Source organism: Pituophis catenifer, unplaced genomic scaffold (genome assembly GCF_029215685.1).
Source record: "Pituophis catenifer annectens isolate HBS135680 unplaced genomic scaffold, rPitCat1.0.hap2 SCAF_2, whole genome shotgun sequence".
Classification (NCBI taxonomy): domain Eukaryota; kingdom Metazoa; phylum Chordata; class Lepidosauria; order Squamata; family Colubridae; genus Pituophis; species Pituophis catenifer.
The window spans coordinates 195,426,996-195,454,192 of NW_027256882.1; the positions used below are offsets into that span (position 1 = coordinate 195,426,996).

At 38.7% G+C, this 27,197-nt stretch overlaps 2 protein-coding genes and 1 gene segment (V, D, J or C); 2 read left to right on the forward strand and 1 right to left on the reverse strand.

Moving 5' to 3' along the window:
- Positions 1-27,197, reverse strand: part of LOC139310314 (T-cell receptor beta-1 chain C region-like) — a 157,589-nt gene that overhangs the window by 115,721 nt on the left and 14,671 nt on the right.
- LOC139313087 (cationic trypsin-3-like) lies at positions 1,282-4,351 on the forward strand. Its single transcript, XM_070938461.1, has 5 exons — positions 1,282-1,321; positions 2,442-2,607; positions 2,936-3,189; positions 3,576-3,712; positions 4,202-4,351. The coding sequence occupies exons 1-5, from the start codon at positions 1,282-1,284 to the stop codon at positions 4,349-4,351; spliced, it is 747 nt and encodes a 248-aa protein (XP_070794562.1).
- On the forward strand, positions 9,034-14,078 carry LOC139313084 (cationic trypsin-3-like). The gene is made up of 5 exons (XM_070938459.1): positions 9,034-9,073; positions 10,194-10,359; positions 10,689-10,942; positions 13,292-13,428; positions 13,929-14,078. Exons 1-5 carry the CDS (start codon positions 9,034-9,036, stop codon positions 14,076-14,078), a joined length of 747 nt encoding a protein of 248 aa, XP_070794560.1.

Below are 27,197 nucleotides of genomic sequence, written 5' to 3' on the forward strand. Positions count from 1 at the left end.
TGCCAAAAAGGCATTAAGAGTTGTTAACCTAATCTTGAGTAGCTTCTTCTCTGGTAATGTTGTACTACTAACTAGAGCATACAAAACATTTGCTAGACCAATTCTTAAATACAACTCATCTGTCTGGAACCCGCACTGCATATCGGATATAAATACAATTGAGAGAGTCCAGAGATATTTTACGAGAAGAGTCCTCCATTCCCCTAACCGCAATAAAATACCTTATGTCACCAGACTCCAAATTTTGGGCTTAGACAATTTAGACTACGCTGACTTCAGTCTGACCTAAGCATAGTATATAAAATTATCCGCTACAATGTCCTTCCTGTCAATGACTACTTCAGCTTCAACCATAACAATACACGAGCAAATAATAGATACAAACTCAAGGTAAACCGCTCCAAACTCGATTGCAGAAAATATGACTTCACTAACAGAGTGGTCAATGCCTAGAATGCACTACCTGACTCTGTAATTTCTTTACCAAATCCCCAAAACTTTAACCTTAAACTGTCTACTGTTGACCTCACCCCATTCCTAAGAGGTCTGTAAGGGGCATGCATAAGTGCACTAGTGTGCCTACCGTCCCTGTCCTAATATTCCTTTTTACTTACTCCTTTCATGAATTCAAATTATGTTTATACTTTTACCTGTTATCTTATATATGCTTGACAAATAAACTTATCATTATGATTATGAATTAAACACAAATGTTCCAGTGTAATTGAGTTTTCATTTATAAAATGAAAGCTCATTTAAGCAGAGATATGACCAAAACCAGCTGTTAGGTTAATATCAGTTTTATGGACTCGGCTGAGAGAAACATTCCCAGTTTCTCTTCTTAACTGAAATTTTATGACCATGTTCAATATACTTTTTCACCCACATTGTGGTCCCCATCGATTAAGCAGTATCATCCAACAAGACCCAGGAACCTTTCAAATGATAATGATAACATTGCCAGAAATTTTCCACTTCGTAGAAATAGTATTTACTTACCTGCAAGGATAGAATATTTAACCTTTAGTATGATAAATTCAGTATCCGCAGTATTGCTCTAAGAATGTCAGTATTAAATGGTTAGATGGATCAGATATGAGGAAAACTCATGTGAATTCCATCTTTCCTCTCCACCTGTTCTTGATTGAATTCCAAGTAACAAAGTTTGTATTTTCCACTGCGTATTTTTGCTTTCGATTGAGTCCTTGGAGCAAAGGTAATAGTGGTCTCACAATATAAATATGTGCAGCAGCTCCTCTGGTCTTGACGAAAGAAGACAACATGAAGTTCATTTGGCTGGTGGCATGCTTGGGAGCAGCTGGTAAGTCAATCATTTCCTCAGAACAAGTGCTGAGAAGTCTCATCTTGAGATTGGAAAGAGACCTCTGTAGATTTTCAAGTAGAATTTGAACAGCAAACTAGTGAACCTAAGAACTTATTATAACAATTCAGGACTGAACTTGTAAAGGTGGGACTCCAAAGCCATCAAAATTAATCTACTGAATTTTTTCCAGGGAATTCTAGAGGTTAAGGTTCATATGTCGAAAATATGTCAAAGTTCAGAAACACCGAACTAATGTATTAGACAAATATCATTAATTTTGAACCAGGTGTCTTTATGGATGAAATAGCCAAGGAAAGTGGGTGTTTCAAATGAAGCTGCTAAACGTGAAGGCAAAAAGATGTTACAGAATGTAGAAGGGGTAGTCTATGACTCATGAAATCAGACCCACCCAGAATTGCAGATCACCCAATTGTACAATCCTGTGGAGGAAATCCTCTCTTATTCCCTTTCACCCTCCCTCCTTGCTCATATGACTTCCTACTACCTGACTGGCCTCCATCGCTTGCCTGAATGGGATGAAGATCCTATTAAATGCACCCTTGAAACTATACCAAAAAATTTATGAATCCCTTCATAAATGAGGCTCAATCTGCAAAGCAAATATATGAAGAGCAAAAAAAAAAAAAAAGATGGAGAGACTTATGGTTGGACAAAGTTTATAAAATCTGAAAAATGGAAAGTTTGAAGATAAAAAACAAGTTGGCAAACTGGTGCAGAAATATGGTGGACATTAGGATGTTTTAATAGTTAAGAGAGGTAGGGTGAATGTAAATGTATCTTCTCTCCTTCCTCTCTTCTGGCCTCTCTTCCTTCCTCCTCATATAACTTCGGACTGTTTTCTTCATATTTCACACTGTTGCTTACCCAGACAAGGAATAGCATTCTGAGTTATGCATGCATGCGATATATATCAGTCACTCGTATAAAACTGGCTGACTGGCCATCCTGTGGCTTATATGAATGAGATGAAGATCTCGTAATGGGCACCCCTCAAAGTTCACCAAAGATTTCATGAATCCCTACTGCGAAAAAGTGGTGAATATTTGTTCCTGTTTCACCCACTATGTAATCTTCTCTATATATTTTCATTATCCAGTTGCCTTCCCCATCGATGATGACGATGATGATAAGATTGTGGGTGGCTACACCTGCCAAAAACATTCCGTCCCCTATCAGGTCTCCTTGAATGTCGGGAAACATATCTGTGGTGGCTCCATCATAAACAACCAATGGATTGTTTCCGCTGCTCACTGCAGTATGTCGTAAGTAACAATGTGTTCTTATTTTATTTGGAACATCACCATTGCACTGATATATTTACTTGTATTAGTAAATCGAATAAAGGATACACATACATGCTTTTATTTGTAGATAAGTATGCACACATATTGGTAGAAGTGTTCATTGCCTGCCCAATAGTGGAAGTCAACATACAATTGTGTCCATCTTTTTCAGGATTCAGCCATTCTGGGCAACAGGATGCCCTTCTGAGCAGCAATATTAGTGGGCTGGCTTTTGACTTACTGTGAGTTAAAGGTAGTTAGATGTAAATAGATATGACCAAAATCTCCGTTTCTTCTTTTGATTCAGCCGAATCCAAGTGAGACTTGGGGAACACAGTTTGACCAAATATGATGGTTCCGAGCAGCACATCGATGCAGCCAAAATCATTCTCCATCCCAAATACAACCCCCAAACTTTGGACAATGACATCATGCTCATCAAACTATCCAAACCAGCCAGTCTCAATTCCCGTGTTTCAGCAATCCGTCTACCAAGCAGCTGTCCATCCACTGGAGCAAAATGTTTAGTCTCAGGCTGGGGCAACACCCTCAGCAGTGGCGGTGAGTCTTCTTCATGTTCTTTGATCAAGATAGAGTCATCTGTGATCATGTTCAGTTAGTTTATTGAGCAAAGCTAACGATTACAGAGGGTAAATTGCTAATAAAAAAAAATTCTGGCTTTCATTTCCTGCCATTTCCTTTATAAATCAGACCATGCCATGTAAAACAATGTACACCAATGGAATACACAGAACTTGCCTTAAATCCAGGATCTGGTCAACTGAAAGATTTTTGCAATGAAGCAGAAGATGATTGGCATGCTTAGGGCAACAATTTTAAAGAAGGAGGGGGAGCTTCATTTCTGTCATTGGGCTGTTCAAACATTCTAGGGAAAGTCTAATATCTATTTCTGGAAATGAATACAGTTTCTCTGATCTTTCACACAGTACGCTATCCAGACCTCCTACAGTGCCTGAATGTCCCTGTACTTTCTCAGACTCAGTGCATTAACGCTTATCCAGGGGAAATCACCAACAATATGTTTTGTGCAGGATACCTGGAAGGTGGAAAAGACTCTTGTCAGGTAAATAATTTCCCTTTTCCCCATTTTGTATCATATATTTTAGATGGTGCTCAAAACATATCCCAACGTATAAATTAAATTCATAGCTAGCTGGTGTTTAAGCCTAAGGATATAATAGAGAAGTGGGTAGTTGGAGAGAGATACCTATATTCAGGAGCTGTTTCTTCAACCTCTGTGGTCTTCAGTTGCCTGCTTTTAATGAATAACATACAACATCAGTCATGTCATCTCCAGCTCTTATTAGGTTATGAACTATATGTTGGATCTGACTTCTCTTTTGGGAAGCTCTTACCAGTTAGATGGAGCATTGCTGGGATTTCATCCCATCCTGGAAACAATTATGACATCTGATATAGAAGAGTATTAAATCAATTCTATTGGAAGACTTTTTTTTTTTTACCTTCTGCAATCTATTCCTTGCTTCCATCCACCAGAATCTGATATAATGCAAATTATATTTCCTCATTCAATATCTTGCTTCTTTCCCAGGGAGACTCTGGTGGTCCAGTTGTCTGCAATGGAGTACTCCAAGGAGTTGTCTCTTGGGGCGACGGATGTGCTCTGAAAGGCAAGCCTGGTGTCTACACTAGAGTTTGCAACTATGTTTCTTGGATTCAGAAAGTCATCAGTTCCAACTGATCTGCACGTCCTGTCTGGAAAGCTCCCTTTTCACAGCCATAACTAACACTTCACAGACTGAGAAGAGAGAGATTAAAGCTGCAAAAATAAAAACTAAATTGTGCAATGACAAGCCTGGTGATTGGTATCTTTCTTTCTGTCTGTCTGTCTTTATATATTTTTTTTTATTTTTTTAAGACAAACAAACATTTAATATATCAGTCATCCCTTCCCTGTGACATCTCGGTGTTATCTTCCAAAATTCTTCTTCTTCTTCCATAAGTGTCTTCTATCTTAATCTTCATCCAAGCCATTATAACAATTCATTGCTAAAACAATATTTTAGTCATCAAGTTTTTATACATAATTATAAAATTAATCAGTTATATCTCTTTTCCAACCAACGATAAAAATAATTCCATATCTTGAAATATTCTAATTCTTCCCGATTGGTATCTTTCTTTGGTGGTGAGGAAAGGTCTTGGCCTTTAAACTAGATGAGTTTTAATTCTTTTCAATGGTCACATTCAAAATTAGTGAAATGATGATGGAAGCTATGAAGACCTGGATGAATCAGTACTTAGATGGAAATCTGCTCCATCTAAGGTATACGCTAGAGTGTGATTCTGAAAAAAGTCACAGAAGAATGCAAGTTGACAATGTCATTGTCATACAATGTTGCACTTCACAACCGCATTGCTAAGAGACAGAAATTCAAGTCCTAATTATCATCATGAAGCAAGAACTGATTGTATTTCAGGATCAGATTGCAGTTCTAAGTAGTTTTATTGTCTTGTAACAGTGTCCTATTCTGGAGATGAAGGAACCAAACAATGTTTGTGTTCACAAAGTTGGGATTCTATTCAGGATGAAGATGTATTGTGTTGTGTACATCTTTAAAATCAGTTGATTCATATAAAAGGTCTAGTGTAATTTCCCTTTGACATTTGTGCATGCAAATCACTGAAGAAGAATCTACCTGGTTCACAAATATTCGCACAGGACACTACTGAATTGGAGAAGAAAATTGATCCATCCTTAGTTGCCCCTTTGATCTCGCAGTGACAATTTTATCTGGAATTCTAAGCTAGTTATTAGTAGGAGCCAAAAACAGCATGATGGTACATAATCCAACTAATATAATTAGGTTTAATACAAATATAGTTCATATGTCCCACCATCTTGACTCATCCTACCCATCTGGGGGGGAGGCACATCTATGGGACTCTTCCATTAAACAATGTCATCTTGTTGGATCCCAGAATTGTAACTTTCTTTTGGCAGTCTTTCACCCTACAGGGTAGTCACCGTCTTAACTGGAAGCACTGTAACACATCTGGAGGGTACCAGAGTGGAGGAGAGTGCTTTAAACTCTTTGCTTTTATATCCATCTTCCAAATAACATTCTACCATGTGTTTGTAACTTGTCATTCATAATAGTCAATTTGTTTTTGCCAGATTTTTTCTTTCCCCCCTTTAGTATTCGAGAAAAGTTTTTAGTGGTCCATGTTCCTGTAATTCAGATCCTCTACAATTGCAGTAGTTTGGCTTGTATATCTTTGTGACATGGAAAGAGACTGACTGGAGCTATGCAAAGTTCATGTGAAACCTGTGAAACCTGGAGCTCTCACTGTGCCTGAGAAACAGCACAGAAATATTTTGCTGGTTTTGCAGCCTCATTTGGAGAATACTGAGAGAAGCATGGGTCACCTCTCATCTGTATATGCTGTAGTTTTTGTTTTCCATCTGTGGACTGTTTCCTTGTATGGATAAGCCGATGAATTGTAGTTCTGTCTGTCCACTATTAAGCTCCTGCCGATACCAATGGACGCTGTCACACTGGAAACCTAAAAGTGCTATTTTCCTTAAACGTTTCTTATTAATCTCCTTGTGTCACTAAATGTTTGCTATAAAATCCTACTTACATTTCAACCAAAAAAGGCTTTGAAATTTCACATTCAGGAAGGGGAGTGCAGGAAAGCTACCACACCAAGATATGAGCATTATGTCTTTTCAGTAGCACTTTGTTTTCGCTTTGCCAAATTAAGTCAACCCCCTCAACAGCAGCAAGAGGATGGACCAAACTCCATCTAAAAACAATGCCCAACTCAGCTGAAAATAAACTAAAGGACCAAAATAAACTCAAAAACAATATACTAAAAAACAACAGTAGTGAAATCATTATAAGAATAAATTATTAAGGTATAATATATCAAGTAAAATTTATAATTCTATATTAAACATATTTAAGACAGAGGACCATAATCAGACATCAAAAGCTGGATCACTTCTACTCTAGCACTTCTCAACTCATTCAAACAAACCTCCTAATCCTCGCTTCTTGATCAGTTTGTTTCCTCAGCTTTTTCCTCCTTCTTTCTCCTTTTTCCGAACACCATTTTTTCTTGTTTTGTTTTTTTTTAAATTGTGGGAATGGCAAAATTTATCTATCCAATTGACAACAATAATCCCTACCTGCTTGACATCTGCCCTTGAATCCTGGCCCAGAAGAAGCTCTCGGGAGCACCTCTTTGGTGGCAGGAAGGGCTTCTAAGTGTCTCTAACCAAGCAGGAAGTGAAGGTGGGGACCTGCAATGCCAGAGGAACTCATCTCTCTTCCAGTTACAGAGCTGACTCACTAACAATGTTAATGGCAGATTATGACAGGCATTATTAGCAATGAAATCAATAACTTTTTTTTTCCAATTCTCCGTTTTCTTTCTTGTACAATCTCAGTTTTCAGACACTGCAAAGTTCATTCTGTGTTAGCCTGTCTCTTTGGTGCACAGCTGCTCTTCATTATTTATTTTGAGAATGGATTTTGAAGATTCAAAGATCGTTGTTTCCTTATAGAAAAGTCTTGGATGATAGCATCATACCATTTCTAGCAATCAGGAGAACTAAAAAGACAAACTTTAATTTTGAGATGTATTTTTTTTTTCTCTTTTGTATTATATGTAATACACAGGAAAGCTGATTCCACAATGAATGGATAGCTGCCTTCCTGTCAAACAGGCAACAAATGGTCAAAATAGGAAGCGCTCTATCAAATCCGGTACATGTTAATATCGGTATTCCCCAAGGCAATGTTTTAGGTCCAACCTCTTCATACTTTACATAAATGACCTTTGTAATCATATTAAAAGCAGCTGTGTTCTCTTCACTGATGATGTTAAACTATTCAACACCACCGACAATGCAACTACCCTTCAAAAAGAACTTGACTATGTGTCAGATTGGTCTATCAAGTGGCAACTTCAAATCTCAACCAACAAATGCTCAGTCTTGCACTTTGGCAAAAAAAATCAAAACATAAAATACAAATTAGATGGGCATGACCTTGTAAACGGCCCTCACTCTGTCAAGGACCTTGGAGTACTCATTTCTAAACATCTAAGTGCCAGAGCCCACTGTAACAACATTGCCAAAAAGGCATTAAGAGTTGTTAACCTAATCTTGAGTAGCTTCTTCTCTGGTAATGTTGTACTACTAACTAGAGCATACAAAACATTTGCTAGACCAATTCTTAAATACAACTCATCTGTCTGGAACCCGCACTGCATATCGGATATAAATACAATTGAGAGAGTCCAGAGATATTTTACGAGAAGAGTCCTCCATTCCCCTAACCGCAATAAAATACCTTATGTCACCAGACTCCAAATTTTGGGCTTAGACAATTTAGACTACGCTGACTTCAGTCTGACCTAAGCATAGTATATAAAATTATCCGCTACAATGTCCTTCCTGTCAATGACTACTTCAGCTTCAACCATAACAATACACGAGCAAATAATAGATACAAACTCAAGGTAAACCGCTCCAAACTCGATTGCAGAAAATATGACTTCACTAACAGAGTGGTCAATGCCTGGAATGCACTACCTGACTCTGTAATTTCTTTACCAAATCCCCAAAACTTTAACCTTAAACTGTCTACTGTTGACCTCACCCCATTCCTAAGAGGTCTGTAAGGGGCGTGCATAAGTGCACTAGTGTGCCTACCGTCCCTGTCCTAATATTCCTTTTTACTTACTCCTTTCATGAATTCAAATTATGTTTATACTTTTACCTGTTATCTTATATATGCTTGACAAATAAACTTATCATTATGATTATGAATTAAACACAAATGTTCCAGTGTAATTGAGTTTTCATTTATAAAATGAAAGCTCATTTAAGCAGAGATATGACCAAAACCAGCTGTTAGGTTAATATCAGTTTTATGGACTCGGCTGAGAGAAACATTCCCAGTTTCTCTTCTTAACTGAAATTTTATGACCATGTTCAATATACTTTTTCACCCACATTGTGGTCCCCATCGATTAAGCAGTATCATCCAACAAGACCCAGGAACCTTTCAAATGATAATGATAACATTGCCAGAAATTTTCCACTTCGTAGAAATAGTATTTACTTACCTGCAAGGATAGAATATTTAACCTTTAGTATGATAAATTCAGTATCCGCAGTATTGCTCTAAGAATGTCAGTATTAAATGGTTAGATGGATCAGATATGAGGAAAACTCATGTGAATTCCATCTTTCCTCTCCACCTGTTCTTGATTGAATTCCAAGTAACAAAGTTTGTATTTTCCACTGCGTATTTTTGCTTTCGATTGAGTCCTTGGAGCAAAGGTAATAGTGGTCTCACAATATAAATATGTGCAGCAGCTCCTCTGGTCTTGACGAAAGAAGACAACATGAAGTTCATTTGGCTGGTGGCATGCTTGGGAGCAGCTGGTAAGTCAATCATTTCCTCAGAACAAGTGCTGAGAAGTCTCATCTTGAGATTGGAAAGAGACCTCTGTAGATTTTCAAGTAGAATTTGAACAGCAAACTAGTGAACCTAAGAACTTATTATAACAATTCAGGACTGAACTTGTAAAGGTGGGACTCCAAAGCCATCAAAATTAATCTACTGAATTTTTTCCAGGGAATTCTAGAGGTTAAGGTTCATATGTCGAAAATATGTCAAAGTTCAGAAACACCGAGCTAATGTATTAGACAAATATCATTAATTTTGAACCAGGTGTCTTTATGGATGAAATTGCCAAGGAAAGTGGATGTTTCAAATGAAGCTGCTAAACGTGAAGGCAAAAAGATGTTACAGAATGTAGAAGGGGTAGTCTATGACTCATGAAATCAGACCCACCCAAGATTGCAGATCACCCAATTGTACAATCCTGGGGAGGAAATCCTCTCTTATTCCCTTTCACCCTCCCTCCTTGCTCATATGACTTCCTACTACCTGACTGGCCTCCATCGCTTGCCTGAATGGGATGAAGATCCTATTAAATGCACCCTTGAAACTATACCAAAAAATTTATGAATCCCTTCATAAATGAGGCTCAATCTGCAAAGCAAATATATGAAGAGCAAAAAAAAAAAAAAGATGGAGAGACTTATGGTTGGACAAAGTTTATAAAATCTGAAAAATGGAAAGTTTGAAGATAAAAAACAAGTTGGCAAACTGGTGCAGAAATATGGTGGACATTAGGATGTTTTAATAGTTAAGAGAGGTAGGGTGAATGTAAATGTATCTTCTCTCCTTCCTCTCTTCTGGCCTCTCTTCCTTCCTCCTCATATAACTTCGGACTGTTTTCTTCATATTTCACACTGTTGCTTACCCAGACAAGGAATAGCATTCTGAGTTATGCATGCATGCGATATATATCAGTCACTCGTATAAAACTGGCTGACTGGCCATCCTGTGGCTTATATGAATGAGATGAAGATCTCGTAATGGGCACCCCTCAAAGTTCACCAAAGATTTCATGAATCCCTACTGCGAAAAAGTGGTGAATATTTGGTTCCTGTTTCACCCACTATGAAATCTTCTCTATATATTTTCATTATCCAGTTGCCTTCCCCATCGATGATGACGATGATGATAAGATTGTGGGTGGCTACACCTGCCAAAAACATTCCGTCCCCTATCAGGTCTCCTTGAATGTCGGGAAACACATCTGTGGTGGCTCCATCATAAACAACCAATGGATTGTTTCCGCTGCTCACTGCAGTAGGTCGTAAGTAACAATGTGTTCTTATTTTATTTGGAACATCACCATTGCACTGATATATTTACTTGTATTAGTAAATCGAATAAAGGATACACATACATGCTTTTATTTGTAGATAAGTATGCACACATATTGGTAGAAGTGTTCATTGCCTGCCCAATAGTGGAAGTCAACATACAATTGTGTCCATCTTTTTCAGGATTCAGCCATTCTGGGCAACAGGATGCCCTTCTGAGCAGCAATATTAGTGGGTCTGGCTTTTGACTTACTGTGAGTTAAAGGTAGTTAGATGTAAATAGATATGACCAAAATTTCCGTTTCTTCTTTTGATTCAGCCAAATCCAAGTGAGACTTGGGGAACACAGTTTGACCAAATATGATGGTTCCGAGCAGCACATCGATGCAGCCAAAATCATTCTCCATCCCAAATACAACCCCCAAACTTTGGACAATGACATCATGCTCATCAAACTATCCAAACCAGCCAGTCTCAATTCCCGTGTTTCAGCAATCCGTCTACCAAGCAGCTGTCCATCCACTGGAGCAAAATGTTTAGTCTCAGGCTGGGGCAACACCCTCAGCAGTGGCGGTGAGTAGAAATTTATTTTTGGCATTCATTTCCCTCCAAAGTCCATTATAAATATCACGATGTCAAGTAAAACAATATACAGGTAGTCTTCACCTTACAACCATCACTTTAGTGAGCCTTCAAAATTACAACATTGAAAAAAGTGACTTGTCACTTTTTCACTCTTTCAACCACAGCAGCATCCCCTTTTTTATGCGTTCAAAATTTGGATGCTTAGCAATTTGCATGTTTTTATGATGGTTGCGGTGTCCTGGGGTCATGTGATCACCTTTTGCAATCTTCCGACAAGCTAATGGGGAAACCAGATGCACTTAAAAAGTGTGTTACTAATCAATGAATCAATCCTTATTACAGTCACAGATCAGCAAATAAAAGTATTAAAACAACAATAATAGTAAAAAATAAAAATAGCAAAATAATATATTATAATTGGCGGTGGATTAACCATGGATAGTTAAATTTGCTTAATTTTACATACAGCATAACAGAATTTGGTCACATTCAAAGAAACTACTTCATATCAATCTTATAACAGTAGTTGCAGGTATACGACCAGTATTTCCCAGATATTTTATTCGTAAATTGTTATAAATTGAGTCTGTGCGTTCTTATAGGAGATGCAGTATAGCAGGACATAAGCTATAGTTTCAGTAGCCCCTTGTCTATGGGTATTTTTCAGCTCATATCATATTTTTTTTGTATAGGCCCTCCACAACTGCTGTGCAAAATGTGTTGCAGCATGCTAAGATTAATACTCTTCACATTTTTGGAATGGTTAATTGATATAAATATCTCACAGCTTTAAAGGGAAAGTATGACTGTTCAGATAAACATTCTTGGGAAGAGTAGCCTAACCTTATTGGATTTCCACATCATTAATACAGTAGTAACTCGGTACTCAGCGTTATTTGGTTCCGGGAGTACCCGGAAGTTGGTACCGATGTGTGTCAACAATAATGAGTATCAAACAAATGTTTCCCAAAACGAATAATATAGTGAGTAAGAAGGCACACAATATTGACAAGTTCTAGCTTGTGCATTGAGTACCAAACAAACGATGAGTACTGGGACACAATTTTCACCTCAACATGCATTGAGTATCAAATTCGATGAGTTCCAAAGCAGTTGAATACCAAGCTACCACTGTACATTGTTTAACCTACTCTAAGTGCACACTCATACCCCAACATTAGAAACTCTTTCCTGGAGAAACCAAGATATTGGAGTCTTTTGAGATGGTCCTGAACTATACCGATATGAAACTGTCTTCTACAAGAAGAGAATGCAAACCTGTAGGGAAAAAGAATGGTTTTAGCCAATGTGCAAAAATGTAAATCCATATGCTTTTTTCAATTTTGGTTACTCCTGCCTCCCTCCATAATACTACATTAGGGACACAGTATACAACCTGAAATATGGCTTTTAGGAATTTGGATTGCACCCTTTCCAGAGAAGTAAAAGAGGAGTAAGGTCCTAGCTAAGCACCAAATGGAATTGTGTGTGAGCCGTAGCTGAATATAACTTCAGTGCTGCTGGAAAATATTGTGGTCCCCTGGGAAAATAAAAAGATTGAATTGCTACCGCTTGGTTTTTTTGGGGGGGGAGGGGGTGGGGATATTCTGGATGACATGGTTTAGAAGTCCACTGCATTTAGTAGAGTTATGGGTAACCAGATATTTAAAGGATATGACTTGCTTGAAGTTTGGGCCATTTATCTTCCAGGCATGCAATTTAAGTCTTTTTGCAAAGATCATAATCTTAGTTTTTCTATCATTAATTTTAAAGGCCTATTCAGTGCAGTAACTAACCAGAGTGTTCAAGGCTCATTTAAGTCCAATTTGTGTTTGTGATTAAAGTGCTCTCTCATCAGCAATATGAGACGCAATATGTCTATTAGCTAGTTTAGGGGATGGTGCTCTAATTGGTTTAACTGGGCCACAAGTGGATTTATAGAGAGATTAAACAGCAGAGGGGCTAGTTAGTTAGTGTTGCTAACTTAACAATTACAATGATTCACTTATCAACTGTGGCGAGAAAAGTTGTAAAATGAGGCAAAATTTACTTTACAACTGTCAGGCTTAGCAACAGAAATTTTCACCTCAGTTGTGGCCGTAAGACGAGATCTACCTGTATCCCAATTAGAAACTCAGCACTTGCCTTAAATTCAAAATTTGTTCAACTGGAACATTTTTTCCCGTGAAAGAAAGAATGATTGGCATTTTTAGGGCAACTATATTATAGAGGTTTATAGAGATTCTTCGTTTCTATTCTTGCTCTGTAGAAAATTCCTAGTGCATGTCTAATATTTACTTCTGAAAATGAACACAGCCTCTTTAATCTTTCCCACAGTGCACTATCCAGACCTCCTACAGTGCGTGGATGTCCCGGTACTTTCTCAGACTGAGTGCATTGGGGCTTATCGAGATAAAATCACCGACAATATGTTTTGTGCAGGATACCTGGAAGGTGGAAAAGACTCTTGTCAGGTAAATCTTTCCTCCACTATTAGCGTATATTTCAGATGGTGCTCAAAAATCTCCTACTGTATGAATTAAATTCATAGCTAGCTGATGTTAGGCCTGGGGATACAATAGCAAGGTGGTAGTTGAGAAGAGATCCTTACACTCAGGAGTTGTTTCTGTAACTTCTGTGGTCTTTGCCTGCTTCTAATGAACAAAGAAACAACATCAATCGCTTGACCTCCAGTTTTTATTATGTTATGAACCGTACGTTGAATCTGCCCTCTCTTTTAGGAAGCCCTTATCAGAAAGAAGTAGCATTTCTAAGATTTTCATCCCATCCTGGTAGCAATTATGTCACCTAATATAGAGTGGTATTAAAGTAATTTCACCTAGAAGATCTTTCATCTTCTGCAATAGGTTCCATTCCTCCACCCACTAGAGCATGCAAATTATAGATAATGCAAGTTATCTTTGCTGACTTGCTATCCTGCTTGCTGAAAACATGTTCATCATTTCCATTTCAGAGTGACTCTGGTGGTCCGGTTGTCTGTAATGGTGAACTCCAAGGAATTGTCTCTTGGGGCAGAGGATGTGCTCTGAAAGACTTCCCTGGTGTCTACACTAAAGTTTGCAACTACATTTCCTGGATTCAAGAAACCATCAATTCCAACTGATCTGCACTTCCTGTCTGGAAATCTCCCTTTTTCACATCCGTAGGTGGCATTTTACAGATTGAGAAGAGAGAGATTGCATATGCAAAAATAAAAAGTTCTGCAATAGGAAGCCTGGTGATTGGTATCTTTCTTTTGTGGAGGGGAAAGGCCTTGGTCTTTAAACAAGATGAATTTTAATCCCTTTCAACTATCACATTCAAAGATAGCAAAATGATGAGACAAGCTATGAAGAATTAGTAAGAATCACTCCTTAGATGGAACTGCTAGGAATTGAAAAAGATTCGATGATGGATGATGATGATGATGCTCCAATTAATTGAGGGAATGAAAAGTCCTGCCGTCGGTCACTATTCTTTGGTGTGCCACAGGGCTCAGTACTCTCTCCACTCCTTTTCAACATTTATATGAAACCACTGGGCGAGATTATTATTTATTTATTATTTAAATTTTAGTATTATCTGTCATCATGTGTTGCGGCATATACAGTATGCTGATGACACCCAACTCTATATTTTCACTCTTGGGGATCGAGGCGATGCTGTGGCCACCCTCTCACATTGCCTGGATGCTGTAGGGGCCTGGATGGGGGACAACAGTCTTCAACTGAACACTGGCAAGACCGAATGGCTTTGGGTACATGGGGCTCTGGGATCAAGGACTTGTCATCTTTGATGGGGTGGCACTGCCCCAGAAAGATCTGATCCATAACTTAGGGGTTCTTCTGAACTCATGAGTCCTACTCAAGGGGCAAGTGGAAGTCGCAACTAGGAGAACCTTTGCACAACTTCATGTTGTGCGCCAGTTGTGGCCTTTCCTGGATCAGGATTCCCTGCACTCAGTCGTTCATTCCCTGGTCATCTCATGTTTGGATTATGCGCTCTACATGGGGCTACCCTTGAAGAGCATTTGGAAGCTATAGCTGGTGCAGAGTGTGGCACAGTTTGGGGGGGGCTAGAATGGCTCCAGTAACACCACTGCTCTGTGAGCTGCATTGGGTACCAGTCTGCTTCTGGGTGCAATTCAAGATGTCATGGCATGATCATGGCATGGATCCAGGTTACTTAAGGGATTGTTTCACTCCACTGGTATTGGCCCATGCCAACTGTGCCAGCAGAGAAGGCATGCTACGGGTTCTGTCAGCCTGAGCATTCTGGCTGACGGGGTCCAGGTGGAGGGCCTTCTCTGCTGTTGCTCCTACCATCTGGAACATCTTGCACCGCCATGTGAGGTTGGCCCTAATCCTCCTATCCTTTTGCATGGTTCTGCCAGCTGACTTGGAACCATAGTGGGGAAAGAGCACAGGATAAGTAATCATAATAATGATTGCCACTCTGTTTCAAAAGACTGTCTGTGATCCATATCTATTATTAGAGGCTGACTTGTCTAAAATAATCCTATCCATCCTCTCAGATAATCTAGAGAAGATCTCTTTATGGCCTCCCCAAAGAGGAAGCCAACAGGAAGTCAAAAGTTGTGCTCACTCAACAATCTATGTGGTTCTTGTTTTATTACAGTAACCAAGGACAGCCAGAAGTACCATCAGAAAGCAGCATGGTCACATGATGTGACATTTACAATCTCATTGCTTACCGAGAGAAATTCCAGTACTAATTACCATTCTTAAGCAAGATTTCTGTATTAAATTAGATTACAGTTCTAGGTTGCTTTATTATATTGGGGCACATCTGCATTTAATGTTTAAGCCTTTCCTGTCCTGTATTCATGCTGGCTTTACTCTTCACCAAGAAAACAAACTGATAGATCATTAAACAAATCAATCCAAAATTCTCACTAGAGGCATAATTAGCCAGGCTCAAATTATCCTACTTCGGACACATTGGGCAAAGACCTAGTTCTGGTCAATCAGTTTTTTGACTGGAAGCAGTGAAATTTGTAGTTAAAGACAACTGGAGGTTACCTGAGTGCAGAAGAATGCTTTAAACTTCTTGCTATTGTATTCATGTTCCAAATAACATTCTACCATCTGTTTATAACTTCTCATTCGGAACAGTCAAAATTTTACATAGTTGCATAGAGAGTTATAAGAGTGAATCATAATCTGGTTTTGCCAGATTTTCTCTTTTTTCCCCCTTAAGTATTACAGTAATGGAGAAAGGATTTTAGTGGTCCATGTTCCTGTGATTCAGATCCTCTACAATTGCAGTAGTTTGGCTTGTATGTCTTTATGGCACGGACAGAGGCTGACTGGAGCGCTGCAAAGTTCATGTGCAGCTGTGAAACCTGGAGCTCTCACTGTGCCTGAGAAACAGCACAGAAATATTTTGCTGGTTTTGCAGCCTCATCTGGAGAATACTGAGAGAAGCATGGGTCACCTCTCATCTGTATATGCTGTAGTTTTTGTTTTCCATCTGTGGACTGTTTCCTTGTATGGATATGCCGATGCGTTGTAGTTCTATCTGTCCACTATTAAGCTCCTGCCGATACCAATGGATGACTAAATAGCTGCTATCATTGTGTTCACAAGTGATGCTCATCTGGGTCCCTGCTTGGATGGTTTTGAAGCGTTCCTTCTGGGTCACAGTGACCCCGTGGCAAAGACCTATGAAGACTGGATGGGAGGGCAAGATCCATCCCGGGAGAGATGGTTAATATACACTCTCACACTGGAAACCTAAAAGTGCTATTTTCCTTAAACGTTTCTTTTTACTCTCCTTGTGTCACTAAATGTTTGCTATAAAATCCTACTTACATTTCAACCGAAAAAGGCTTTGAAATTTCACATTCAGGGAGGGGAGTGTGGGAAAGCTACCACACCAAGCTATGAGCTTTACGTCTTTTCAGTAGCACTTTGTTTTCGCTTTGCCAAATTAAGTCAACCCCCTCAACAGCAGCAAGAGGATGGACCAAACTTTCTATGCCTTTCCCAACTTCTTTCTCCTGGTCATACTATTTTTTAACATACATGCAATTATATGAGGGCCTGGAGTACAAGAGACACAAGTTTGATTCTCTCTTGGCCACATCAGGTGAATTAAGGCCACTCACTCTTCCTCAACCCATGGGATAATTTTACAGTTCTATTACAAGAGGATCAGAAGGGTGGCACTCTCACTAATAGGGTAAGGTAAAAATTTCCACTTTTTATTTCCATCTAAAGACAATGCTCAACTCAGCTGAAAATAAAGCTGAAAAGGACCAAAATAAACTCAAAAACAATATGCTAAAAGACAACAGTAGTGAAATCATTATAATAATAAATTATTTAAGGTACAATATATCAAGTATAATTTATAATTCTATATTAAACATATTTAAGGCAGAGGAGCATAATCAGACATCAAAAGCTGGATCACTTCTACTCTAGCAGAGACTTCTCAACTCGTTCAAACAAACCTCCTAATCCTCACTTCTTGATCAATTTGTTTCCTCAGCTTTTTCCTGCTGCAAAGATTCTCTTCTTTCTCCTTTTTCCTAACACCATTGTTCTGTGTTTTGTTTTGTTTTTAATTGTGGGAATGGCAAAATTTATATATCCAATTGAGAACAATAATCCCTACCTGCCCATATCTGCACACCAAGTACTTCCCACTGCATTTCTCCTATTGCAAGAAAAGTCGCAGCTTGACATCTGCCCTTGAATCCTGGCCCAGAAGAAGCTCTCGGGAGCACCTCCTTGGGGGCAGGAAAGGCTTCTGAGCCTCTCTAACCAAGCAGGAAGTGAAGGTGGGGACCTGCAATGTCAGAGGAACTCATCTTTCTTCCAGTTACAGAGCTGACTCACTAACAATGTCAGCTTATGATAAGCATTATTAGCAATGAAATCAATAACTTTTTTCCCCAATTCTCCCTTTTCTTTCTTGTTCAATTCAGTTTTCAGACACTGCAAAGTTCATTCTGTGTTAGGCTGTCTTTTCAGTGCACAGCTGCTCTTCATTATTTATTTTGAGAATGGATTTTGAAGATTCAAAGATCATTGTTTCCTTATAGAAAAGTCCTCGGATGATAGCATCATACCATTTCTAGCAATTAGGAGAACTAAAAAGACAAACTTTAAATTTGAGATGTATTTTTTTTCTCTTTTGTATTATATGTAATACACAGGAAAGCTGATTCCACACAATTAATGTTCCAGTGTAATTGAGATTTCATTTGTAAAATGAAAATTTGTAAAATGAAAACTCATTTAAGGAAATATATGACCAAAACCAGCTGTTAGGTGGGTTAGGTGTTTCATCCACATTCTGGTCCCCATCAATTAAGCAGTGTCATCCAACAAGACCCAGGAACCTTTCAAATGATAATGATAACATTGCCACAAAAATTTTTCCACTTCGTAGAAATAATATTTACTTATCTTTAAGGAAGCCAATGATAGAATATTTAACCTATTTAGTAAATATTTAGTATGCTAAATTTAGTATTCACAGTATTAATCTAAGAATGACAGTATTAAATGGTTGGATGGATCAGGTACGGGGGAAACTCATGTAAATTCCATCTTTCCTCTCCACCTATTAATTCCAAGTAACAAAGTTTGTATTTTCCATTGTGTATTTTTGCTTTTGATTGAGTCCTTGGAGCAAAGGTAATATAGATCCCACAACATAAATATGTGCAGCAGCTCCTCTGGTCTTCCTCTTTGATGAAAGAAGGCAACATGAAGTTCATTTAGCTGGTAGCATTTTTGGGAGCAGCTGGTAAATCAATCATTTCCTCAGAACAAGTGCTGAGAAGTCTCATCTTGAGATTGGAAAGAGACCTCTGTAGATTTTCAAGTAGAATCTGAACAGCAAACAAGTGAACTTAAGAGCTTTTTATAACAATTCAGGTCTGAATTTCTAGAGGGTAGGCTCCCAAACCACGAAGATTAATCTATAGTTTTTTTCCAGGGAATTTAAGGTCCATATATCGAAAAGCTGTCAAAGTTCAGAAATACTGAACTAATGTATTAGACAAATACCATTAATTTTGAACCAGGTGTCTTTGTGGATGAAAGAGCCAAGGAAAGTTGTGTTTCAGCCGAAGCTGCTAAACTATTCTGCACAGTATGGGCTAGTGTAACTTATTCCCAGTAATAACTCCAAGTGAAAAAAGTGTAGACAGCAGTTATGGGTTCTAAATTTTTTTACTACCGGTTCTGTGGGCGTGGCTTATTTTGTGGGCGTGGCTTGATGGTCATGTGACAATTATTTAGGATTTCGCAGAGGTACTGGTCTACAAGGCTTTTAACTATTTGCAGAGCTGTATGGATCTACCCATTTATTTTTGCAGGCACTGGTCTACCCATTTATTTTTGCAGGCACTGATCTACTCATGTATTTTTGCAGGCACTGGTCTACCCATTTATTTTTGCAGGCACTGATCTACTCATATATTTTTGCAGGCACCAGTCTACTCATTTGTTTTCTTTTAACACTGATCAGCTGTAGGGCGGCCCTTTGAAGCCCCGCAGCAAGAATTTAAACAGTTTTTTTTCCTTCTAGCCATCGGCTGGGACTCAGGAGGCAGCATAGATTGGGGGTGGGGCTAAATAAAAGGTAAGAATAATGTGGGGGTGGGGGGGCACGAGGGGCACGGGGGCAGAACCAGTTTAGTGACATCATATCATCACCGCTACCGGCTCGGGAGAACCGGGCCGAACCGGGAGGAATCCATCACTGGTAGACAGGAACAGCTGAGAATAAGCAAACTCTTCTTTGGAGCAATGACAACAGATAAACCCTAGGCGCTTTAAAACTAAACCCAACACCTCAAGTATTGTTAAAGATTATCCATAACTTGAAGCTCAAATCATTATGAATTCCATGTTCTTGCAGGATACAAATTGTTCTATAAAGGAGGAAAGGTGTTCAAAGGATCTTTGATTGAGGTCTGCAGTACTTTGAACATGAACGTTTTTCATCCAAGATGGCGCCGCCGAAGGCTGCCTCGGTGAAATGCTCTCTGGTGATTTCTTTGTTGTTGTTTTTTGAAATTTTTTTATTATTATAACATAATGACATTATTTTTTTATTATTATAACATATAAATGACATTACAAGACATACAAAATTTATATATATACTCTCTTAACAGCTATTTCATGATGATCTTCTAGTATTTACATTTTCTCCCTTTATATTATTCCAGTTTCTTCTTGTCCCCTCTCTTTTAATTACAGTGTATTTATTAAGATCCCATTAACTTTATATTTATTATACATTGACATATTCATTCTTTCCTTTTTTACATTTCACCCCTATTTTTCTTCTCCTTTATTCCTATTCCTATTCTTCAGCTACTTATACCATTTGTGCCAGATTATATAATATTCTGTATCCTCTTTTTCTTTAAGCTCTTTTGTTAATTTATCCATCTCGGCACACTCTACGATTTTTTTTATCAACTCTTCTTCTGTTGGTATATTTTCTTTTTTCCAATTTTGTGCATTTACTATACAGGCAGCTGTTACAATGTGTAAGATCAAATATTTTATTTCCTTGGTATATTTTTCCCTAAATATCCCTAATAAGAATGTCTCTGGTTTTCCACTCATAGGTTGTTCTATTATTTTCTCTAGCCATTCTTTAATTTTAGCCCAGAACTTCTTTGCAGTTGGACATGTCCACCAAAGGTAGTAGTATGTCCCGTAGCTCTTGTTACATTTCCAACACACTGGAGATTTACTCGGAAACATCTTTGCAAGTCTAGCCGGGGGTAGATGCCAATTATGAAACATCTTCAACTGGTTTTCCTTGTATGCCATGGACATTGTTAGTTTTGTATTTATTTGCCACATTTTTTCCCATTTCTCCCATTCTATTGTGTGGTTAAAGTTTTTTGCCCATTTAATCATTGTAGCCTTAACTATTTCTTCTTCCATTTTATATCGCAGCAAAAATTTGTATATTCTACTGATTAATTTCTCCTCGGTCCCTTGTATAATTTTGTGCAATTCATTTTGTTCAGTGTGTATCGCATTTAATTTTGTGTCTTCTTTATATTTCAACTGAATTTGCGTTTATGTCCACCAATTGATTTCTCTATTTAGATCTTGTTCCAATTCCTGTTTTGTTTTCAGATTTCCTTGTTCTTTTAATATATCTTTATATCTTATTATCTTGTCCCACTCAGTTAAACTTGGATGTTTTAATGTTTCTGCAGGTGAAATCCAAATTGGTATTTTTGTGTAATGTTTTTTAATCTTGATCCAAATTTGTAGCAATGCATTCCATAGTATGTCTCTTCTAAAGTAGCCATGTATTTTATATTTTTCATCCCAAAGGAATGCATGCCATCCCACTTGCAAATCGTGCCCTTCAATCACTAATGTTCTTTTGCCCCTTAACTCCATCCATTCTTTCAGCCAGGTTATACAAGATGCTTGATAATATATTTCCCAATCTGGGAGTGCTACTCCTCCTCTATCTTTTGTATCTTGCAATGTTTTTAATCTAATTCTTGGTCTTTTTCCTTGCCATATAAATTTGGTAATTGTTCTATTTAATGTTTCAAAGAAAGTCTTCTTTAATTTTACTGGTATAACTTGGAAGAGAAATAGCATTTTGGGCAAAATATTCATTTTGATCGTAGCGATCCTTCCCATAAATGAAATTTGTAAATTTTTCCAATTGACTAAATCTTTTTTAATTTGCAGTAGTAATTTGTCATAATTGTCTTCCTTAATTGAGGAGCATCTTGCAGTAAGCCAAATCCCTAAGTATTTTATCTTCTTGGTTATTTGAATTTTTGTACTGCATTCTAATTCCTTCTCTTGTATCTTTGTAAGATTTTTAGTTAATAATTTAGATTTTTTTAATTAATTTTAAGTCCCGGCTACTTCGCCAAATTCTTCTATTTTTTTTATCCATTTTGGGCCTGATACTAATGGTTCCTCCAGTATAAACACCAGATCATCAGCAAAAGCCTGAAACTTATATTCTTCTGTCTTTATCTTTAACCCTTTTATTTCTTGATCCTCTCTAATTCTCTTCAAAAATGTTTCTAAAGTTAATATAAATACAAGTGGAGAAAATGGGCATCCTTGTCTCACCCCTTTTGTTATATCGAATTTCCCTGTCATATCTTCATTCATGATTACCCTTGCCGTTTGTTTTGTGTAAATTTTTCCAATCATATTTTCAAATTTAGTCCCAAATTCCATAAGTTTCAATTGATTTAACATAAATTTCCAGTTCAAATTATCAAATGCCTTTTGAGCATCAAGGAAAACCAGTGAAGCTTGTTTTTTTGGATGTGCTTCATAAAACTCTAGGGAATTTATTATTGTTCTCGTGTTGTTTTTAATTTGTCAACCTGGCAGGAAACCGTTTTGTTCTGAATGTATATGTTTGTTCATGATTTCTTTTGTTCTTTCAGCTATGATTGACATAAATATCTTGTAATCAGTATTTAACAATGATATTGGTCTGTAGTTCTGTATTTGTTGATGATCTGTATCCTCTTTGGGAATAAGGGTGATTATTGCTTCTGTCCATGTTTTAGGTATATTTGCCTGTTCTAGAGCCTCATTGAATATTTCCAACATCACACAAACACCCCAGCATTTCTTGAGTGTTTTTATATAACTCTACTGGGAGTCTGTCCGGGCCTAATGTTTTGTTGTTTTGTTGTTTTTTCATTGCCATATCAAATTCTGTTTCAGTTATCGGTCTATTTAGTATTTCTTGTTGTTCCTCCGTAATTTTACACAAGTTTGTTCCCTCTATATAGTCTTTAACTTTTTCTTCTGCTATCTCTTCCTGACAGTATAGATTTTGGAAAAACTTTTGTATAATTTCCTTTTTATCCTCCCTTTAATGTTGGGTTATTCCATTTTCATCTTTCAATTGATATATCATTCTGTTATCTTTTTCTTTTTTTAATTTATAGGCCAACCATCTACCCATTTTATTCGTATGTTCAAAATTTTTTTGTTTTGACATCTTTATTTTCTGCACTATTTCCTTTTGGATTGTTAAATTTAATTTATGTCTAACTATATTTCATTCCTCTTTTATTTTTTTATTTTGGGGATCTTCCTGTAATTTTCTTTCTAACTTTTTAAGTTCTTCCTATAGTTTTTCTTGTTGACATTTCCTTTCCTTCTTCTTCCTTGCGTTATAAGCCATTGTCAGTCCACGGATGTATGCCTTTAGCGTGTCCCAAAGGTTTTGTATTGATGTATCTTCTTTTTTATTCACGCTAAAGAATATCTTCATCATCTATCTTTTCCAACATCTGTTTGTATTCTTTGTCTTTGCATATATTTTGATTCAATGTCCATCTTTTAAATCTTTTTTGTCTTTTCTATTTTATAGTTATTGGGTTATGGTCTGCCCACTCATTTACTCCTATTTCTACTTCTTCCACTCCTGTCCGTATTTCTGCTGTCATCCAAACCATATCAATCTTGGACCAGGATTGGTGTGGGTGTGAATAAAATGTATATTGGCTCTCTTCACTATTTCTCTCCATACATCTCGCAATTTTAGTTCTGTTGTCATATTAAAGAATTCTTTTGGTGATATATCTTTCTTTTTTATTTTTTTAAATTACTCTTATAATCTTTTTTGATATCCACTATTGCGTTATAGTCCCCAATTAAACAAATATTATCATATCCTAGTTTTATTATTTTATTGTGCATTTTTTTAAAAAATTAATGTTGATTTTTATTGGGAGAATATATTACTATTAATAACAGTTGTTTTTGTTTGATTTCTAATTCTACCATTAACATTCTACCTTCTTCGTCCGAATGAATTAATTTTGATTTTATTCTTTCTTTTACATATATAGCAATTCCTCTTTTTTTCTTTTGTATTAATGATGTATATAGTCTTCCTAATGTTGGATTCTCTAATAGTTTCTGGTATCCTTTTTTAATGTGTACCTCTTAAAGGCATATCACGTCTGTTTCAATTTTTTTTAATTTAGTAAAAATTCGTGGGTTTTTTTTTTTTTTTTTGGTGCCCGTTTATGTTCACAGAAAAGAGATTTATTGCCTCTGCCATTTCTTACTGAAGTTGTTTTTTGGTGTTTCTTGTCTCTCTTTTTACTCTCCCTCTTGCTCCCTCTTTTTCTTCTTGTTCTCAGGATCCTCGGACCACGAAACGGAAGAAACGCAACAAAACACCAGTAGACAACGTTTTGCTTTGGGATGATGGTTTACTTTTGTAGCAACAAAGGATACTGCAGTCGTAAGCGATTTAAAAACGGCGCTATGGCGTGTAGCTCATAGCGTTTTTATGCCTCTCCGCCCAGCTGCTGTGGGGCATAGCCCGCGCCATGCCCATCCGCCCCCCCGAACCAGCGAATCATCGGCGGAATCCTCCAGCTGGGACGACGTTGCATGCGAGAAACTGATGCCACGAGAAGTCCTACATCCGACGCACCCCGCCACCTCACCCGGCCGCCTAACCCAGCACCCCAAGCCCCACCCCTGTGTGCCACCGTTTGCGCCCGCTGGCCGTCCACCGCTGAAGCTGCAGGGTGGGGGATCGGCGGTGAATCGTGTCGAGCGTGAGGGCGAGCTCGACATGTGGCACCCCTTCACCACGGTGTGGTCTGAAAGATACAAAGTAGAATCGTTAGCTCCCATTATCTCCGGTGGACTCGGTTTCATAGGGTATTTGCAATGAAACCGCTTCTGCAATTTTTTAGCATGTACATCCTCCCCAGGTACCCAGGATGCCTCCTCTTCAGGGTATCCCTTCCATTTAACTAGATACTTGAGTTGGCCCCTACTCAGTTTTGAGTCTAGTATGTCTTCAACCTCGTATTGATCATCCCTAACAGGTCGCGGACAAGGCAGTCTATCCCTGACATGAGTTACTGGTTTTAGCAGACTCACATGGAACACGGGGTATATCTTCCCTAATAAAGGTGGGAGTTTGAGAACCACAGTAACTGGGTTTATTATCTGAAGTACAGGGAAAGGGCCTAGGTATTTCGGACCCAGCTTCCGGTTTGGTACCTTCAGTTTGATATATTTAGTGGACAAATATACTAGATCCCCAACCTTGAGTGGATCGATATGGGCCCGTTTCTTGTCCGCATGCGCTTTATACACAGTAGCGGCCTCATCTAATGCCTCTCTAACCTGTGGCCATAGTGTGCGTATTTTATCCGCCCATTCCTGTGGATTCTGCTCGCCTTTGGGTAGGTCTTCTAACTCGGGTATCGCTACAAACTCACGACCTGAGACAATACGAAAAGGTGTAAAACCGGTACTGCTATGTACCGCATTGTTATAGGCAACCTCAGCCAATGGCAAGAGACTGGACCACTTGGTTTGTTGATACGAGACGTAGCATCGAAGGTAGCGTTCTACCATGGCGTTGGCTCTCTCAACTGCTCCATTAGTGCTAGGGTGGAATGCTGAGCTGAGCCCTTGCGTCAAGCCAATGGCTTGTATAAAAGTCCTCCAAAATCTAGCCGTGAATTGCACCCCCCTGTCTGAAATGATACGCCGAGGTACCCCATGTAACCGGTACACATGTTGAATAAACAGTTTTGCTAACTTTCTGGCTGATGGCAGTCCGTTGCATGGGATGAAATGGGCCTGTTTCGAAAAAAGATCTATCACCATCCATATGACTGTATGCCCATTACTGTCTGGTAGATCGACCACAAAATCCATACCTATCTCATACCAAGGCCTAATGGGATTTGCGACTGGTTGTAGTAAACCGAGGGGCTTCCCTGGCCGTGGTTTTGATTTAGCACAAACAGTGCAGCTTGTGACATACGCATCCACGTCAGATCGCAGACATGGCCACCAAAATTGGCGCCGGGTCAGGTGTAATGTTTTTAGGAACCCAAAGTGACCAGCGGTTTTGGCATCATGACACCTTCTGAGGACGTCTTGCCGCAATACATTAGGGATATACATTTTATCTCCTTTCCAAGCTAGTCCATTGTTATATGTGACGAGCTGCGTGTTCTCTGCCACCCACTTATCCTGGGCTGTGGCCTCCTGTACTGACTCCTCCCAACACCGTTGGTTTTCTGCACTGGATGCCGCCCTCCCACCGTGGGCATTACCAGGGAGGATAGCCTGAACAACGTCGTCCCGTTTACTGTGGAGTTGGGGTAGTCGTGATAAAGCGTCAGCGAGGAAGTTCTTTCCTGCCGGTACATATTTCAAGACAAAGTTAAAACGTTGGAAATAGTGGGCCCACTGCACCTGTTTCGGGGATAATTTCCTGGGGGTCTGTAAGGCTATCAGGTTTTTGTGGTCCGTCCAGACCTCAAACGGGGTACGGGCCCCCTCTAGAATGTGTCGCCAACTAAGGAGAGCCCAGCGGACAGCAAAAGCCTCCTTCTCCCATATAGCCCAACCCCGTTCCGTGGTACTGAATTTTTTGGACGTATACGCGCATGGCTGCAACTGCCCTTGGCTATTGGGTTGCAACAACACAGCCCCCACGGCCACATCACTTGCGTCCACCTGCACTATGAACGGAGTCTCTTGATCGGGATGCTGTAGTACTGGGGCCTGTGCAAACCGAGCTTTCAAGGTGTTGAAAGCCGTCTGACAAGCCGACGACCAATTCAGCTTCTGACCCAGCCATGGCTTTCCCACCTGTCCCTTAGTTTGCAAAAGGTCAGTGAGTGGCAATGCTATCTGAGCAAAAGAGGGAATAAATTGCCTATAAAAATTGGCAAACCCGAGGAAACTTTGCAATTGTTTCCTTGTTTCTGGGGCTTGCCATTCTAAAACGGTACTGACCTTCTTCGGATCCATTGTCAAACCATCTGTAGAAATCCTATAGCCCAAATAATCCAACTGAGTACGATGGAATTCACATTTTGACACTTTCACATATAATTTAGAGTCCAATAAATGCCGTAATACCTGACGGACTAACTGTACATGTTCCTTCATTGTTCTCGTGTAGATCAGGATGTCGTCTAGGTACACTAAGACGCCACGGTAGAGGTATTCATGGAGAACCTCGTTGATTAATTGCATAAACACTGCCGGGGCGCCTTGCAGTCCGAATGGCATAACCCGGAATTTATAACTTCCTAGGGGGCAATTAAACGTGGTTTTCCACTCATCCCCCTGTCTGATTCTAACCCGGTAATATGCCTCCCGCAGGTCTAATTTAGTGAAATATCACCCCGTCGCTAATGTGGCCAGAAGGTCTTTTATCAACGGGAGGGGATACA